This window comes from Polypterus senegalus, chromosome 1 (assembly GCF_016835505.1).
Source record: "Polypterus senegalus isolate Bchr_013 chromosome 1, ASM1683550v1, whole genome shotgun sequence".
Lineage (NCBI taxonomy): Eukaryota > Metazoa > Chordata > Cladistia > Polypteriformes > Polypteridae > Polypterus > Polypterus senegalus.
Window position 1 is genome coordinate 319,344,392 of NC_053154.1, and position 20,745 is coordinate 319,365,136.

Genomic DNA, 20,745 nt, shown 5'->3' on the forward strand with positions numbered 1-20,745 from the left:
GTGAGCCCACCAAACACAGCTCTTAATGGATTAGGTGGGATTGTGACACCAAGGCTGTCTGAAAGGCAATTAGAGATTTTGGTCCAGAATGATGTTACTTTGGTGCAGGCCCAAAACATGTGACCCAGTGAGGCTTGAGCTAGATTGCATCGTTCACAGGTTGGATCTTGCTCTGGAAACATTTTGGACAATTTTAATTGAGACAGATGTGCTCAATATGTAATTTTGAGTTGAATAATTCTATTCTTTGCGCATATGGAGCTCCAGTGGATTCTGTGGATTGCTAACTTCCACTCCTTTTCTGAGATATTGAGTGAGAGATTCTTTTCCCACTGTACTCTTGGATCTTTGAAAGGGAGGTACTGTAAAATGGGTTTTATATATTACAGAAATGCTGTCTGAGACCTCGAAACTGAGCAATATTTTTTCCAGCAATAAAGGGAGGTGGGAGGTGAGGAAATTTGGGCAGGTTCTGTTTCTAATTTGAAGGTAGTGAAAGAAATGTATTGCTGGAAAGTTATTTTTAATGGTATAGAAAGATAAAGCATCGGAGACAGGCTTGCATGCTGCCATTCTGTTGTTTAAAGGTGGGGAAAGATAGCTTAGATAATTGATTTATGCCTTCCTTCTAAGGTTCTCTGGAGTATAGAAAGTAGTACAAACTGGTAGGTAGAAGTACAAGGTGGACACCATCAACTTTCAAAGACTGACCCATGCCAGTAACATGTGGTTGAGTTCCTAGTCATAAATATGCACCCTGCCAAGTGCTGCTCCAAAAATAAAAATGGGTGTCTCTTATTTTAAACAGTTTTTAACTTCTTAATCCATGCACAAAACCTGTTTTTGATTTCTTTTAAAATGCAAATAGTTGTTAACATGACTAATATTGCAGTACTGTTTATCCAGTACTTTGTCTTTTGTGTTTTTTTTTTTAATTAATTTTATTTCATGTTTGGACTGGCGCCCAGATTTGTTGGTGTCAATTGTAAGCCATTCTGGAGCATGGCCTATTATATGCTATTATATATTTACAATGATATAATTTAAATCAACAAGCTAAATGTCTGACCTGAAATGCCATCATTCAAATGATTATCCTTTAATTTTTTTGAATTAATATCAAAACAAATATTATTTAAACTATGTTACTGCATTATTGAAAACAAAGGTATGCATTTTGACTTGAGGAACAAAGGATGTTTTACATACTGTATACATGAAAAATGATAGAAAAACATAGATTACTCCTATCACTACCAAAATAAAGTACATACAAACTAGCAGTTAACTATATTTAGTGATCTTTTTGTTTTCTTTTTCAGAGCAAGGATGTAGAACAGTTAGTTGTATTATGTCCTATGTATCCCAAAAAGAGTTTTGTTATAAAATTAATTAGGTAACAAATAGTCTGTATATCAAATCATTTTGTTTGTAAATCAAATAAAAATACTTTTTTATGAATATTTTACATATATTCTTCAGAAACAAACCTATCAAGGCTGAAAAGTATGAGAAGTACTATCTTGAACAACATACAGATGAAAACTATGGTTTTGCATTGCAGTTTGAGGTAAGCAGTATTAATTTTTTTTTTTTAAACATAACTGCATTGTTGTCCACATATTGAATGTGAAAGGGAATATCTTCAAGAGTGAAAGCGAAGGTCTACAAAACAGTAGTGAAAACATGACATGTTATATGGGTTGGTGACGGTGGCACTGACCAGTAAGCAGGAGACAGAGCTGGAGGTGGCAGAGTTAAAGATGTTAAGATATGCATTGGGTGTGATAAGGATGGACAGCATTAGAAATGAGGACATTAGAGGGTCAGCTCAAGTTGGACAGTTGGGAGACAAAGTCAGAGAGGTGAGATTGCGTTGGTTTGGACATGTGCAAAGGAGAGATGCTGAGTATATTGAGAGAAGGATGTTAAGGATAGAGCTGCTAGGGAAGAGTAAAACTGGAAAACCTAAGAGGTGGTTTATGGATGCGCTGAGAGAGGACATGCAGGTGATGTGTGTAACAGAATAAGATGACGAGTACAGAAAGATACGGAAGAAGATGATCCGCTGTGGTGACCCATAATGGAAGCAGCCGAGAGAAGAAAGAAGATTAAACATAACTGCATTATAATTACAGCTTTCAATTGTACTTTTTGGGAATGCTGTGTTCTGTGTGAAATATACTTAAATACTGTAAATATAACAAAGTTTATATCAATTAATCAGGGTTTATTGCGAGACATAATTGATGTTGTTTGGGGATCAGTTGGTGTAAATAAATCAGGCATCACATTAAACTGCTATAAAGTGTCCCAATTATGTGTTCAAGCAATTGAAATACTGACAAGTAGATACTGAACATTTCAAGTATCTATTTCTGTGATCACTTTGTTGGCATTTTAATTACATATGTAAACAATTAGCACCGTAGTCATTTTCTCTGTATGCATATTTTCACTCATAAAACTAAGCAGTTTATTATCTAGGAAATCTAGGTTAAATAATTACTGCTTTTATTTGTATTACCTAAATAGCAAAAATAACCATATTTCATGCAGTTATGTGCAGTTTACAAAGAAATGATACTCTATCTTACAAATCAGACTTTATTACTAGATAGTTGTGGTTAAATAACATCAAGATCTAGACAAGGAAGCACTAAACCTTTATAATAAATAACAGTTGCATATGAATGCTTCACCTTTTACAAAGGAAAATAATTAAGTGATCTATCAAAAAAATTAAGCTTAACAGACCTTTAAAATTTAAATACCCTAATGTTTGTTTTCACGTGATACACTATAGAGAGAGAGAGAGAGGTTAGGAGCACACACTGATACAGTGCATTGCCGCACCCACCACATGACAAATCAACTCAGGATCCCAGATTAGGACCCGAGTGCAGCCATGTGACAGGTGACAGTATACCTAACAAAATATTGAATAGTACAATATGCAGAAACTTTACATTTAAATTAAACATGATATATGATGTTATTCTAAACTTTTAAAGTATTCACACTAAGAAAGAAAAGGTGGCATTTGGTGCTTTTGCTTTAAGTTTATATTTTTAATATCAAGCTCACATTTTCTGTGTATACCATATATACTGTGTCAAAACAGAAGTTTGATCATCTTTACACCAAAAATAATTAGGGAAACTAAATTATATATAAGTGCACATAGTAATGTGTTCTCAGGGTTCAAATGAGTATGAGAATCACACAGTGAAGGAGACTACACTGGTCACTGGCATGTGCCTCCATGCAGTATTGTGCATAAAAATGAGTCACCGGACAGCAGTAGGACTTGCAAAATTTTCTAGGAGTATGTTCTCTGAGGGCTCTAAAATTATGAAGAGGAAATGGAGGACTAGCTGATTTCCCATAGCTTTACGAATCAGCCACAGGTTGGCACCCTGCAATCTAATCATAAAAGATGTTTTCTTTCATCAGGAGTCAAAGAAAGGTAGGAATTAATATCTGTGGGCAGCAGAGTGAGCCAGGGAGAGCTTTGTTTGGATTGCCTTAGGATTTTCAAGAAGCATCTCCAAAACTAAAAATAAAAACTGAATTTGATATAATGGCTTATCTCTGCCAATAGCCTAATAACCTTGGATGGTTAAGGTGAACTGGTGCAAAGATTTCACTTAAATAGTACTGTAGTAGAGTAGCTAGAGATTATACAGACGATTTAGAGAGAAATGGGGGAACTTTTAGGCTATATTTCTTTTCTGGGGTTGTCCAATACTAATGCAGAATATAACATGGTTGAAGTAACAGTCAGTTCCAAAGCATATTCATGAATAAACACCTGGACCTGCATATGCCAGTCAAATTAGAGCTGTCACCCTGCCTAACCTGCATATTTTTTGAAAGTAGGAGAAAAACTAGCGTACCAAAAGAACAGCCTATTCAGGCCACAATTTGAACCAAAGACTTAAAGTTGTGAGGCAGTAGTACTAACGCCTGTGTCACCGTCCTCCAACTTACAGGCAAAAAAGCAAACATGACCCCCTCCAAACAACATACAAGTTTAGTATTTAGAACGGCAGCTTCACGTAGTCCGGTTGACGTGTTCTCTTGACATTGATAGTCTTGAGGTAACAGCTGTCCATGGCTTCTTTGCTTAAGACCTTTTTGCTTCTCTTTTCTGTCTTTCTAGATTTTTTTTATATTGGGAAAGGGAGTGGATTTAATGAGGGAACCCTTGTTATGTATTTCTAAAAATGGGGGTTTTGAGTTTGGCTCCTCAAGTCCTGTATTCATAAGACAGTGTTAGGGATGTTGGGTAGTTGGCTGAAATCCATTCTTTGGTGTCTCTCTTGATTGTCTCTCTGCTAGTGTTTACCTTGTTTTGAATTTCTAATATTATACATAAATACATCCTCAAACTGCCTATTCCAATTCATGGTTGTTTGGGGGTGGAGCCTGTCCCAGCAGCATTGAGTGCCTTGTGGGAAATGGCCTCAGACAGAGGATCAGTTCATCACGGGGCATTTTAAAGTGTGCTGTTGTATTTCTGATAAACATGTGACTATATTTTAGTAGGTCAAAGGTGAATTCTGAGGTTAATCAGTATAGTGGTGCTTTATATATAGCTAATGGTAATTGAAAGATGCCTTTGTTTGTATGTAAAATTTATAACTAACAGAAACATGTTATGTTTCATTATGTCAGGATCTCAGAGTTGTTGGTATCACCCAGCCCACCATTGCAGCACTATGCATGGAAAATAAACAGAAAAATCGTTACAATAATGTCTTGCCATGTAAGTATGAAAACAAAGCACTTCTTTCATTATTATGCTGAGTTTACCTAAAATACGCTGCATGTTTCTGTTCTAACTAAGCTGTTGATCAGAAGTCCGTTCTTGCTCATGGAACATTTCAAATGTCTCAGCTGATTCAAACTGTCTCAGAAATTACTAATAGTATGAGTGTTGCTTTTCCACGAAAGACACAGACATTTCTATTACAGTAACAGCCTAATAGTATGAGTGTTGCTTTTCCACGAAAGACACAGACATTTCTATTACAGTAACAGCTTTTGTCGCACAAACATTTATTTAATCTTTATGGTTTTTGTTTATTTGTTTAAGATTCTACTGTAAGTCATTGACTATGTTTTAACCATGGGAAAATGGATTCCAAATAAGTAATAATAAAGTGACTCAATTCTAAATGTTTCTCAATATTTATTAAGAAGTAAGATGACAGACTGATAGAAAAATATACAATAACATTTTAATGTAGTAGAATAAACTGGAAATGTTGGTCTTAAAGTCACACACAAGGATTTAACAGCTTTCCATGAGTGTACATTCAGGAACAGAATGACCTCATATGACTGGATTCTAATGGGAGAACCAAGACATGTGGTGCACAGAGAAGTAAGCCACTTTCTAGACTAATACCATTTTTTTTCTTTCTCCACTCGCATCGTATGACAAAAGCAAAACATTGAACTGGCATCTTTGCTGGCTCTGAAGTCCGTTGAACCTCTCCTCCAGTTGCACAGTCCAGAGCACTTGTTTTCTTTCTTAATCTTGTAACTGCCATTGTTTGTACTCTCTCAGACACTAGACTAGTGACTCTTCATGGTACCTGGCACAAAAGTTGTGCAAAATTTTAGTAGACACCTTGGCAAAATGAATTTAGAAATTCTATATTATATTAAATCACAACATTGATCTTTGGCATGATTAATGCTCCTGTGAAGTGTAAAGGAAGTATAGACATTGTGCCTCAACATCCTTTATGAAAAAAATTTGAATCCAGTTTATAATCTGTAGGAATGCGCTAACTAAAACCGATGTGCGTACTTATTTATTGGTATGACGCCACTATCGGCCGCCATATTGAACTTTCCAATGTCAGACTCACTGACTCACTCATCACTAATTCTCCAACTTCCTGTGTAGGTAGAAGGCTAAAATTTGGCAGGCTCATTCCTTACAGCTTACTTACAAAAGTTAAGCAGGTTTCATTTTGAAATTTTATGTGTAACGGTCATAATGGTTGACAACGTCTGCCATGTTAAACTTTCTTATTTATGGCCCCATATTCACAAAATTCGGTAGGCGGCTTCCATGCGCTAACCGAAACCGATGTACGTACTTATTTCGGTGGTATGACGCCACTGTCGGCCGCCATATTGAACTTTCCAACAGTGTTTGTTACTTATGGGCCCACCTTCAAGAAATTTGCCACGCGGGTTCCCAGCGCTAACTGAATCCTACTTACGTACATATATACGTCCATAGCCTGCAACTCAGTCGCCGTGTGAGGCGCCGGTGGGTCCCACATCCCAACGCCTCCCACGTTGTTGGCTTCCTGTCTATATAAGGCTGTCTGTCGCACCAGTCTCTTCATTCCCTTCCTTGCTTCACCACGGTATTCATGTCTCCCTGCTGATAACTGCAGCCTTTTTATTTATTCCACGGCTTCTCCGCTGTTTTATTGTTCATTTATTACAATTATAGTTATTGTGTAGGTAGGACTTACTTTACATTGTTCAGGTACCCATTTCCTTTATCGTTCCAACCGTACCCCCATTAACATGTCTATCGAGGTGATCACCATTGATCAAAGAACTGTCACTTACCGAGTGGTTTCCATGCCCAGAGATGGCACCTACCTTTTCCATTCTCTGTGTTACATATTGCACGACCATATCAGGCTCACTCTTGATATCCGGAGGAACATTGTGTCTTATGTATTGAATGACTGGGACAGGTTCAAGGTGTGGACTGATGACGGTGCAGGAGATAATTATACTAGACGGGAGCACTATAAGAGTGAAATGCTTGAATCCTTCACCTATGGTTCTGCATGTGAGTTGATGGCTGCCGCTGAATTGTTCAGTTGTCGCTTTCAAGTGTACCGAAATGGCCAAATATTTTACACCTTTGGACACCTTTAAACATCTTAGATTCACAGGTGACGATTTCAGTAGTGGACACTTTGATGTTTATGAATGTTTAAACTCTCAACAGCTGGATGTGAAGTTATCGATGAAACCGGTTGTGTGCTTACAACGTTTGACAGATGCCGAATGTCACTTTAACACAACAAGTCCTGCAAATACTGTCGTAATTGAAATAAACCATGAAACTCAAACTGATTACGACAGCAGCAATCCAAGTTGTGAGATCTGAGGCAAGATTGCTTTTCACATGGCCAACTGTACGTTGCATGCCCAAGAGTAAGCTCAGCGCACAGCTTGATCATATTACAGCCAGAGGGCTGAACTGACAACGTGGTATACAAAGAGATCCTTAACAAATAATTATTGGTATATTTTCCCTCAGTTTAAAAAGGTTTACTTTTCTTCTTAATTAAAATTTTAAGGCAGTACATCGCCGCTGCAAAGTGCGTGTATTTTGCTAGTATATACAGTATATAAAATCCTAAGCCTAAAAGTGCAACGATTTTATGTGATGTTTTTATGTCATGTTTTTTGTGATGCTTTAAATCAGGCTTATTTTAAAACCTACATATATATGTATATATTTGGTATCATTATTTTCAGAATTTATCAAACTTTAATGTGATGTTGATAGATTACCAGATTCTTATTCCGTTTTTAAATTATAATCAAAAAAATATCAAGAACTCACGTCCCGTGAGACGAGACTTTGTGCCAACAAATTTAACCACACTCGGCACCGTAAACAAAAGACAAAGAGTAGATGACAAAGACAGCTGCTGTATAGGCTTTTAAATGTTGAAGCGCCGTGCGAGATGCAGATAACGCAGCACGACAGCAACAGCAGGCCAGCAGCTAATCGAGAAAAGAGGAAGTTTAAAAAAAACAACTATTTATTTCCCGTTGTATCACCATTGAAGAGGGGGTTTCGGAGGAGCGACCACGTCTCCTTAGGGTGCATTCAGCCCCCCTCTTCACAATGCGAGCAGCAGAGACGCGAAGTGGCTGGCACGTAAGCGCAGGCAAGAAGGGGTTGGCGAGCGAAACGAGTAATGGGTAAGCCCCCTAGTATAAATATATTCATTATCTGAGAAATGTGTGAACTCTGGTGTCTTACTTCTTCAGTCAAGAATTTAAATCCTGACTGAGATCCATCCTTTGTGAAGTCTGCATGTTCTCCATTTCCCAGAATGGATTTTTCTACCATATCCCAAAACAACATGCAAGTTAGGTTAACTGATTACTCTAAGGTATCCTAGTATGTGTGAGTGTGGCGATGTTTAGGCCTGTCCAGAGATGTTTCCTACATGACCCCAACCTGGAGTTAGAAAATGAATAGATGGGTCCATTCTCTGTAGACAGAATGAAAAGGCAAAAATATGTGGTCTTCACAAAAAGTTTGCTACTTTATTTGAAGTAATACAAATACCATATTATACGATAAAATCAATAACACAATTAAATGTAGCCTCATCATTTTAAGCAGAATTTGATTAAGAATTAACTGTATTGTATCTATCTCTGCTATAGTACTTTCTCAAATATATTTTTGTTGGCGTGCATTTCCCTTTCAGATGACATATGTCGTGTCAAGCTAGCAGGTGACATAAATGAGGACTACATCAATGCTAATTATTTGCCAGTAAGTACCACTGAATTAGTAAACAACAAAGATTTTAGAATGTCTTTTTATGTCAGTTTGGTATAAATGTTACATTGGTTTGAGTAACTTAAATGAATAAATTATGTTATTCAGGATAAAGTACTATAACAGTTTAAATAAATTCAGAAGAATAGAGTGTAGGACAGCATGGGCATTGCTTCAGTTTGCCAGGCATTTAATGGTATCATGGGCTTGTTCTCTGCTTAAAAGAGCAGACTTAACAGAGATGCAGAAAGCCCACTGTACCTTCCACAATCTTAATTTCAGATATTTCAGCTCCACATATACTGTATCTGACATTTTTTAAGCTGGCATTCTGAGTTTCATCTGATACCAGATGTATTAATCTACTCTATATACTTAACTTTATATCTAACAACTCAGAACCCCATCCACATATAAAGCTGAGGAAAATACCAATTCCCAATTATGTAATTTTTTATTGACATTACCAAGGTAAATCTAATAACTGATTGATCAATCCCATCCAACTTACCATTCCACCTAAGTAAGAACATTCTTATAATTTGCATAGTGTAATGTTATTGAATGTTTTGTTTTTGTGAAGTCATTTTGGGATACACACTCCAAATGTGTGCGACAGATAGGGGCTTTGTCATTCCCTTGAATCCTCAGACTATACATCAGACACCAGGTAAAAGTCCAAATGTTATTTTATTTATAATAACAATGTGCACAAAGCACCTACACTCCACAATACTCAATAAACCAATACTCCAATCATTAAACAATAATCAAATCACAATCCTCCACTCCCAGACGCTTAGCCACCCTGCCTCCCAACTCAGCTCAATCATTCTGGGATCTCCCACAGTTCTTTATAGTCCTTGACCCGGAAGTGCTTCTGAGCCCTCAGTCCATGTGATTATCCAGCACTTCCGGGTCAGGTAAAAACTTCTCTTTTTCTTCAGCCCGGAAGTATATAATTTCTTCCATTTCCGCAATTGTGAATTACTTCCAGGCTATAAGAAAAGTATAAGTCCCTAGGCTTCCCTGCAGCGTCCTCCAGTGGCCCCCATGGTATCCAGCAAGGCTGTGATGAAAGACTCCAAGTTCCATGATGCCCTGCTGGAATTCGGGGCCCTTCCATGTTGCAGGGATGGCTTCATCTGGCAGTTTGGAGGTGTTGGCCGGGATTCACGCCCAGCAATCCCTTACATGTGTTAATTGCATTATTTTTTCTCACAAATGTAATAAAGAGTTTGAACCCATGAGTCTCAGTGGCTGTGTTGTGTTCTGCACCTTCAGGGTTATAACTCAAAGACAGAATTCATTGGTACTCAGGGACCCCTGCCGAATACTATAAAAGATTTCTGGAGAATGATCTGGGAAAAAGATGTGCACACAGTAGTCATGCTGACACGGTGCAATGAACAGGGAAAGGTAAGTTCTATTTTGTTAATTGAATTCTTCTTCTTGTTCTTCTTCCATAGCTATTCCCATTTTTATATGGGGTCACTATTTTTTTGACTAGGCTTCTCTAATAGATTAGTCTATTATTAACTAAATTATCAACAATAATTTCGTTAATTGAATCAGGTACAAAATAATATTTATTATCTATAAAATTTCTCTCCAGTATCATGTCCATACAGTTTTTAAAAAATAATGATTTTTTAGTCATTTGGGTTGAGTTCATTCAGAGAAGTCTGAGAGACTTGCTTGTATCAAAGTGATTTAAATAAAGAATCTGATAAATAGGGTGAATAAGCACAGGGCTGTTGGTCATATTGAAGAGCTGTAAGCACAGTAGAAAGATCTGTTTATGAAAAAAATGAAAACTGTCCTTCATCACGTGGCATACTTAATTCTTACGACTAAGTAATGCTTTAAAACATAGCTTTGTATATCATTATTTATTCATATATATATATATATATATATCTGGAAAGATTCTGATAACTCTGTCTAGTTAATGCTACAGGAGAAAGTAGGGTCAAATGACACCATTTATTGGCTAACTAAATAGACAGATTACAAATGCAATCTTTCGAGACAACTGTCCCTTCATCAGGCAAGGTGTAACAAAGAAACTGAAAAATACTCTAGCTTATATTGGGACAGCAAAGTGATTTTTTTCTTTAATCTTGACAACCTTTTTGTTCAAATGTTAGCTATATTAATAAACTTTAGATGAATTAACCATGAAAGAAGAGAACAATGAAGTAATAAAATGCAGAGATAAGATAACCACCACTAGAGAAAGTCCTGTAAGGTTTTTTTTGAAGTGCATTGTCTGTAAGATACGCACGCCTCTGATGTTAATCTGTTAGTCCACATATCTGGTCATAAAACTTGTGTCTCTATTCAGACCATTTTGTAGTGTATTGAATTTAAGTATAAGTTTGTATTCCCATTCTCTCCACTCCTGTTAGTCTTGAAATTACCCATAAGCACAGTGACCCTCAGATCCCTTTATGCTGTGGCCATTACTATTAAAGTGTGCTGCCACCGGAAGATCAACACTGTTCTGATTGATATGAAATCTATGTTAGTTCATTTGCTGGTGCAGTGTCTGACCAGTTTCCCCTACATACAGTCCAGTGTACTTTCTCCTCTACCAATCTATGGCTAACACGGTACAACACTCTACTTCTATAGTTAATGCTAGTGTTAGTCATTTAATCTCATTATATTTGAGCTTCCAGATCAGAAAAAAGTAAATATAAAATGTAAATAGGTATGGGATGATGGAACAGTGCTTACCACTTCAGCCTCACAGTTCCATAACATGATGAAAAGAGACAGGATGTGATGAAGAATCTCTGGGGTAATATTGCAGCTTGGCTCTTATTCTTGTACTCTTTTTCATTTTTTTAGCCTTGAAAGCATGTTTCCATATTCAGAAGCTCATAGCATACCGTCAGTAGACGGATTGGAAGAGCATGGGGGGGTCATGAGGTCACTGGAAAGGGGTGTGTGGTGCTCCCGATATCTATGCAAAAGGACGAAGGTCCAAGTCTTTAGAGTCCTGGTGCTTCCTGTCTTGCTATATAGTTGCGAGACATGGATGCTATCCAGTGACCCGAGATGAAGACTGGACTCCTTTTGCACTGTGTTTCTCCGGAAAATCCTTGGGTACCGTAGGTTTGACTTTGTGTCGAATGAGCAGTTGCTCATGGAGTCCTGAATGAGGCACATTACCTGCATTGTGAAGGAGCGTCAGTTACAGCACTACGGCCATGTGGCGTGTTACTCCGAGGGTGATCCTCATTGCTGGGGACCCGAGTGGCTGGACCAGGTCAAGGGGTCGCCCACGTAACACCTGGCTGCAGCAGTTAGAGGGTAATTTCCGGAGGGTGGGACTGGAATGTGCGTCTGCCTGGGGGGTTGCCAACCAGGATCCCGAGTTGTTTCGTTGTGTAGTGGGTGCGGCAACGCGCTGTACCAGTTCATGCTCCCCGACTTAACTTGATAGCATACTGATATATGCATACTGAACAGTTATATTCAGTGAACAATTAACCCCTCTCATATACTAAATTGACTTCTGAATTCCCCAGGCTTCTAAATGATCAACATCCACCAATCTGTGAATTATTGAGGTACTTGAAGGTTGATTTTTGTTCCTAATATATACTCCATGGATGTCTCACACAAGAGAAAACGGAGCTGCTAATCTTAAATCTAAAAGGTGTATGACCAGCACTTAGCTTAGCACTTAACATCAGAGGTTATAAAAATAAAGAGACAGTACTAGAAGTGAGGGATTACATAAGTGTAAATTTTAGAAGTAGAGGAACAGTGCCATAGCAGAACATAACCACTAAAGAAACAGAATTGCGGAAACAAAAGTAGGTGGGTAGAGGTAGACGTTATTATTATTCCCGAGGGAATTTTGTTTGCAGCAGGAAAGTACAAAAACCGAAAACTTTGTTGCAGAAATCCAATAGATAAACAAAAACACAACATTTGACAACCAATGTTAATGCATAAACACACACTCAAGATCAATCCAAAAGAATAATTACTTTCCACAGTACATAAAATAGTAATGCAGAATGTATTATTTAACAGCATCCCTACAAGTAAAAGAGCTTAAAACATGTATTGCTCTATAAATAAAAGAGTTCTTTAATCTGTTTCTGTTTACCTTTGGAAACCTAAATCTGCAGCCTGATGGCAACAGCTGAAACTTAGAGCAAAGAGGATGGCTACTGTCTGACAGAATTGAGCTGGCTTTCTTTCTAACCTGTTTGCAGTACATGTCAGTGGTAGAGATCTGCTGTGAACCAATAATTTTACTGCAAATTTTTATAATGCTGTTGATGATTTTAGATTCTTATTGTCGAGGTTGCCAAACTAACAGATAAACGCAAGTGTAACAATAGATTCAATAAAGTACATATAAAAAAGTGCGATTATGGTTTTGTCCACTTTTAAACAGCTGAGTTTCCCAAGAAAGAAAAGTTCTGACTTCTCTTTTTTACAGATTTGTGCATTACACCTTGCCTGATGAGGGGTGCTTAGCTGCCTCGAAAGCTTGCATTTGTAATCTATTTAGTTAACCAATAAAAGGTGTCATTTCACCCTACTTTCTCCTCTATCAATCTGTGGCTAACATGGTACAACACTCTACTGCTATACTCTGTTAAGATCAGACTTTAGTTTGTTATCAATGATTGTTCCCAAGTATTTGTTTTGCTCTACCATCTCCACTGTCTCCACTTTAATTAAAGTTGAAACAGGGGATGGTGGAGAGAACCTGAAATCTACAACCATATATTTTGTCTTAAAAATATTAAGTCATAAATTACAGAGATCACACCATTGAACAAACTCATTGGCAATAAGTCCATGGCTTTCTTCTTTATCTTGTAGAAGACTCGCAATGACAGAGTCATCTGCAGATTTCAGGATATGTCTATCCTTGTGTAAACTCCTGCAGTCATTTGTATGCAGGATAAACAAAAGAGGAGATAAACAACAACCTTGCGGAGTGCCCAGAGATGTACTTGGGCTATCAGAGAAACAGCCATCAACACTCACTCTTTGAGTTCTGTTTGTTAAAAAGTCCAGAAGCCACACCACCAAGTTAGGGTCAAAACAGAATTGGTCAACTCTTTAAACAACAAAAGCAGGCTAGTTATTTTTTTACATTTATAAAATACTAGGTACTTTACCCACCCTTCACTGTTTCCAATGAAAATATAAAAGTGTGGAAACTTTTTGAACGCTCCTCGTAGTAAAGTTTTTATATTTTGATATCTCTTACCTCACACGTACCTTCAGCATTGATACTACACCTTTCTTTCAGTATCCTTGGGTGTCTCAACCTGTCTTGGCTGGAGTGTCCTCACTCGATAGCTTTCCTGTAAAGCCTGCTTCTCTGTGATTTGAGGCTAATAGCTTGCCTTCTATCTGCTTTTTGTCTACCATCAATGGTAGATGAGCCCCATGCTCGTTGTGAAAACAACATTTCTAATCTTGCAAATAGTTCTCGTGTTTAAAGGCTATTCTCAGTGTATCTCATATGCCTTTCCATGGTATACTTTTGTGTGTCACCCTTTTTTGTGCAGTGCTTCTGTCTTTTTCTTATTTGACTGAGAAATTGGACACAAACACACAGAGAGATGTTAGCATTTTGTTGCATAGATAGATAGATAGTGAAGAAATAAATTTGATTTGAAAACTACCAAATTATCCTTTAAGAGATAATAAGTTTGGTATCTCTAAAATCAAACTTATTTTTCATAATCATAGTATACATTCATGTTTTTATTTTATTTTTTTTTTCTAAACATTGAAAAATACAATTCCCATTCTTGTGACCTAAAATGGGGTTTATGAGACACTGGTCCAAAAGTAAAAACAAAAGTCTTAAGACTAACGTAGTATGTCCAATTTTAAGCAGCAAACTATTTTAGAAACAATGCCTTCAGCCTTTCTAAGGTATGTTTATGAAAAAGAAACTAAACATATTAGCACAGAGTGTTGCAACCTTTTTTTCCTGAGGTAAAGAAACATTATTGTCACTTGTCTGTTCACACCCACAGTATCTCATATAAATAAGGGATTTAAATTGTGAAAAACCACAAACATGCTAGAAGCTGTTAAACAAGAACTTGTCTTTATACTGTATAAAATAGTTTGAAAATGTACAATACTGAAATGTTGAAAATATATTTAATCAATCAAGTGTTTAGTTTCAAGTATTGCTATACTACACTGTCTGTCTTTTTTCTTTCATCTTCAGTCTGTTTTAGGTCCACATCTGTATTTTCTGGTTCATACATATATGTGTGTATATATATATATATATATATACTGTATATATACAGTGGTGTGAAAAACTATTTGCCCCCTTCCTGATTTCTTATTCTTTTGCATGTTTGTCACACAAAATGTTTCTGATCATCAAACACATTTAACCATTAGTCAAATATAACACAAGTAAACACAAAATGCAGTTTTTAAATGATGGTTTTTATTATTTAGGGAGAAAAAAAAATCCAAACCTATATGGCCCTGTGTGAAAAAGTAATTGCCCCCTTGTTAAAAAATAACCTGATCTTTTGGTCTCGTCCGATGCGAGAGATGGACGTCTGAAGTGGAGCTCCGCTAGCAGTGGTGCTATTTTTCATATTATTTGCTTATTATTCTGAGATATCCTGTATTTATTCAACCCGAGAGGGACCGCTACAGTATATGTAAACACATATAAACATGGCCAACAAGAAGGGGTCCGAAAGAATCAAGACTAAAGCTACATCCAAGCTGCGATCAGCAAGCCCTAGTTCGAGATACGGCCTCTCAGAGACAGACCTGGATCAGATGGGCGAAAGTACAGACTCCTCGGGACCACGGTCCGCTACATCGTCGCCGGCTGAGAGCGAAAAGGGGAGCGAAGGTGCGATCGTGAGTGCAGATGTGGATAGCTCGCCGATTGGAGAGGATTACCTGAAACTGGAAAAGGCCGGGAGGTCCGCGGCTTCAGTTACGCAATTACGCGGACTGGAGCAGCGGGGACACCGGCTTCAGCAGAGTCTGCTGCTTCATCTACGGTACAAGAAGGCACATTTGAGCTATCTGAACTGAAAGTGTTGCTCGCTGAGCTCACGCAAGATATAAAGAAAAGCGAGAAGGCTAATGAGAAAGCAACGGCAAAGGCACATGAGAGGCTGAAACAGGAGATGAAACAGGCCAATGAATGGCTGCGACAGGAAATCCAACAGGAAATCCAACAGGCAAATGAAAGGCTGCGACAGGAATTCCAACAGGCAAATGAAAGGCTGCGTCAAGAGGTACAACTTGAACTTCGACAGGTGCTGGGTAAAATTGAAGAGCGCATTGAGAAAAACTCGGTAAACTGAGCACGCTTGCTGATCAATTGGAGCATCTTAGTGAGACATTCACGAATCGGATCGAAATAGCGAACATCTAGCTGCCAGTGCCGAGGAAAGAGCAGTAAATGTCAGTTGAATGTAAAAACTCGGAGAAAAACTTGGAGACAGACTGGCTGCTTTAGAAGATGGGAATAGAAGGTATAATGTCAGAATTGAAGGCCTGCGGAGAATCGAGAATGTTTAAACCCTGTGAAATTCGCAACTGAACTTTTCTCTAAAATAATCGGGGGCGACTTTAAAGCAGAATCTGAGATAGCAGCGCTTACGTACGCGGATCAAACACCGTCAGACCCCGACCAAGATCTTTTATAGTTCGTTTTGAACGATTATCATTTAAGTTAGAGGTGATGGAACTCCTCAGGAAAAAAGGAAGATATTATATATGAAGATTGCCACATTCGTCTTCCCTGACTTCTCTCCAGCAACAGCTATCAAGCAGCGCCTTCTATAATATTAAACAGCGCTACGGCAAGCCAATGTCAAATACGGCCTCCTGTATCCGCAAAACTGAAAGTGGAATGGCAGGGTCATTTCTATGTTTTCGCTAGCAAGGAGGAGGCAGAAAATGAGTTAAGAAAGCTGATCCCGGGACTATTCTGATACATAATTGTGAGTCATGGCGGTAAATGATAAAGCTAGGATTAATAATCTACTGTCTGATCTATTTGTTTTAAAATACGGGTTTTTATCAGCATATATTCTCATATTCTTATATATTACTTACTTATTACTTATTATTACTTAGTATTACTAGGCGCTAAATGTTTATGTTTTATTGTGCTTAATTACGTTTTCCTCCTCTTTTTCTTTTCTAATTATTTCATGTGTACCCTAAATGAGACTGTTCAATATCATACCCTTGGTTTGCTGTTATTGCTATTACTGCATTAAGACTTGTTATGCTTGTTTTGGACACATCTTTAACACCATCACCTGGGTTTATTATCTGGGGATATCATCTTAATGCACTAAAATTGATGAAGATTATATATATATATATATATATATATATATATATATATATATATATATATATATATATATATATATATATATATATATATATAGTGCAAAATTCTTTTTTTTTTTTTTTTTCCTCTTTTAAAGACTATATTGGTAACAGATATCTCTATCTTTTAACCTTAAAGCCCACTGCATGGGGGCTTGATGTGCTTTGGACGTGCTCTGTCTCTGGGTATGTCAGAGGACTGGGACTGCATGAAGTGGGTTTTAGCCTCACCTGGGGAGGCAAAAAGGGAGGGTGGGGGTTAAGGGGAAGAGAAAGAGAGCAGGCTTGATCTATATCTAATCTATCATCTCAATCTTTATAATTATAACTATCAACGTAATAATAAGCTGCATGGCAACAACTCTTGGGGAATAGGAAATTAAGACCTAAACTATTTCACTTCCAGTTAAGACTATAATATGACACCAAAACTCAGAATCAGTGTCTCCATGATGGGACAGTTAACTTGTAAGCTGGAATGTTAAAGGCCTGAATCACGAATTAAAGAGAAAGAAAGTACTTTCTCACCTAACAGGTCTAAATGCTAAAATAGTATTTTTACAGGAAACCCACTTACTAAGTAAGGATCAGTTCCGCTGCAAAAGACTGGACTGGCCAAATGTTCCATTCTAGTTTTACAAAGAAAACTAGAGGGGTGGGAATTCTCATACATAGAACAGTACCATTTGTAGCATCAGATGTAGTATTGGATCCTGAAGGGAGATATGTGATGGTCATGGGAGACTTATCTAACTGTAAAATGATTTTGATAAATGTTTATGCACCTAATGTTGATGATAAGGAATTTATACAAAATTTATTTGCATCCATTCCCAATCTGAACACTCATAAACTTATAATGGCTGGGGACTTTAATTGTGTTCTAAATCCACTTTTAGATAAGACTTCCTCCACAGGGGGAACGGCAACTAACACCGCAAAGATAATTACAAAGTTTATAACTGATCACAACTTATCAGATCCCTGGAGGTTTTAAACCCAAATTCAAGAACATATTCTTTCTACTCACCAGTACATCATTGCTACTCAAGGATTGATTACTTCTTTATAGATAATAACTTCTTGCCTAAGATTAAATCTTGTAAATACGATGCTATTGTTATTTCAGACCATGCTCCGATGATCTTGGAGCTGAAATTACTAAGCCCCATACACTCACCCCGCAGATGGCGCTCAATCCGCTTCTATTAGCTGACGAGAATTGTACTGAATTTATATCCAAACAAATTGAATTCTTTCTAGAGACAAATACATCCCCTGAGATCTCTGCAGGAATACTCTGGGAAACTCTTAAGGCCTTCTTAAGAGGACAGATTATCTCATATCTTTCCCACAGAAATAAATCCGAAGCGAAAGTAGCAGAGATAAAAGCGAAATTACTAAAATAGATGAAGAACATGCCAGACTACCAAGCGAGACTCTACATAAGAGGAGGCAGGCTCTACATTCAGAATTAAACCTCTTGACAACTAAAGAAACCGAACAACTAATTTACAAATCCAGACATCATTATTATGAACATGGAGAGAAAGCTAATAAGCTTTTAGCGCAACAAATTCACAAGCAAGATGTGCAAGCGCAATCTCGTAATTACTAACACGAATGGAGATAAAATCATCGAACACAAAAATATAATGTACACTTTTAGAGACTACTATAAATCCCTATATACTACTGAGTTTAAAGAAGACAATATACAATCTAATGCATTTCTGGATAAATTACAGATACCACAAATTGACGCTTTTAGTGTGGAGGACTCGATAAACCTCTGTCATTATCAGAATTACTGGATGCTATAAAGTCACTCCAAGGTGGAAAAGCAGCAGGCCCTGACGGCTACCCTGCAGAGTTTTACAAGAAATTCTCCGCTCAGCTAGCTCCCTCCTATTAGCAACATTTACAGAAGCCAGAGATAACCAATCTCTTCCACAAACCTTTCGCCAAGCACTAATCACTGTCTTTCCAAAACAAAATAAGGACTTATTACAATGTGCATCATACAGACCAATTTCACTTCTGAATAACGACGTTAAAATACTCTCTAAAATCATAGCTAGAAGGATGGAGAAAGTGCTCCCCTCAGTAATATCACAAGACCAAACTGGATTTATTAGGGGCCGACACTTATCTTCAAATCTTCGACGCCTGTTTAATGTAATATACTCACCAACTAAATCAAACACCCCAGAAATATTATTATCATTGGATGCAGAAAAGCATTCGACATGATTGAATGGAAATACCTTTTACTATTTTGGAGAAGTTTGGGTTTGGCCCAACATTTGTGCATGGATTAAATTACTGTATACTAACCCAGAAGCTTCAGTTTGCATCAATAACATTTGCTCAGACTACTTTAAACTAGAACGTGGCACAAGACAAGGATGCCCTTTGTCACCACTGCTGTTTGCAATTGCCATTGAACCACTGGCAATACATTGTCGAAATACTGATCAGATAAAGGGGATTAGCAGAGAAGGACTGGAACAGAAAATCTCATTATATGCAGATGACATGGTACTGTATATATCGGATCCAGAAAATTCTGTGCCTGCAGTCTTAGCAGCACTCACAGAATTTCAAAAGCTCTCTGGTCTCAGAATTAATCTGAATAAAAGTGTACTCTTTCCGTGAATTCTCAAGCATATAATATTAGATTAGACACCCTTCCTTTTATCATTGCAGAACAGTTTAAATACCTCGGGTAAACATCACAAGTAAACATAAAGCTCTTTATCAACAAAATTTCGTCGTCTGCATGGAAAAAATTAAACAAGACTTGCATAGATGGTCAACCCTTCATCTCACACTAGCTGGAAGAATTAACACTGTTAAGATGAATATTCTTCCTAAGCTCCTTTTTATTTCAAAACATACCAATATACATTAATAAATCGTTCTTTAAGCAATTAGATTCAACAATAACCTCATTTATTTGGAATTCTAAACATCCACGCATCAAAAGAGCGACCCTACAAAGACAAAAGGCAGAAGGCGGCATGGCTCTACCTAACTTCCAGTTTTATTACTGGGCGCAAATATACAGTCGATAAGAACCTGGATACAAATAGAAGAACATACACAGGCATGGACCGCAATAGAAGTAAAATCCTGCAGTACTTCTTTGTATTCCTTGCTTTGTGCTCCAATAAACACACGTTATCGGCAATACACTAATAACCCAATTGTGCTCCACTCACTTAGAATCTGGAACCAATGTAGAAAGCATTTTAAGACGGAGAAGCTTCTTTCTGTGGCACCCCTGCAAAAGAACCACCTCTTTCAACCCTCACAAACATATGCAGTTTTAATATCTGGAAAAATTTGGAATTAACTTGCTTAGAGATCTTTATATAGACAACGTCTTTGCATCCTATGAACAATTACATTCCAAATTTAACATTCCAGCTACAAATTTCTTTCACTATCTTCAAATCAGGAACTTTGTTAAACAGAACCTTCCAGATTTTCCTCATCTTGCACCCTCATCCACGCTGGAAAAATTATTGCTCAATTTCAAGGAGTTAGACTCCATCTCTACAATATATAAAATCCTTTTACAATCCCTTCCTTTCAAAGATCCAAGAGGACACTGGGAAAATGACCTCTCAATTAATATATCAGAAAAGGAGTGGAAAGTAGCAATGCAGAGAATTCACTCGAGCTCCATATGCGTAAAGCATACAATTATACAACTCAAAATTATATATCGAGCACATCTGTCTCGACTAAAACTCTCAAAATGTTTCCAG

General features: G+C 37.4%; 1 protein-coding gene across 1 annotated transcript in view; it reads left to right on the plus strand.

The window, feature by feature from the left end:
- LOC120516997 (receptor-type tyrosine-protein phosphatase eta) overlaps positions 1 to 20,745 on the plus strand; it is a 61,838-nt gene that overhangs the window by 22,904 nt on the left and 18,189 nt on the right. Inside the window, exons 5-8 of the mRNA XM_039739081.1 lie at positions 1,483 to 1,570; positions 4,681 to 4,771; positions 8,505 to 8,572; positions 9,863 to 9,997. Coding sequence (XP_039595015.1) covers positions 1,483 to 1,570; positions 4,681 to 4,771; positions 8,505 to 8,572; positions 9,863 to 9,997 — 382 coding nt within the window. The remainder of the gene's footprint in view (positions 1 to 1,482; positions 1,571 to 4,680; positions 4,772 to 8,504; positions 8,573 to 9,862; positions 9,998 to 20,745) is intronic.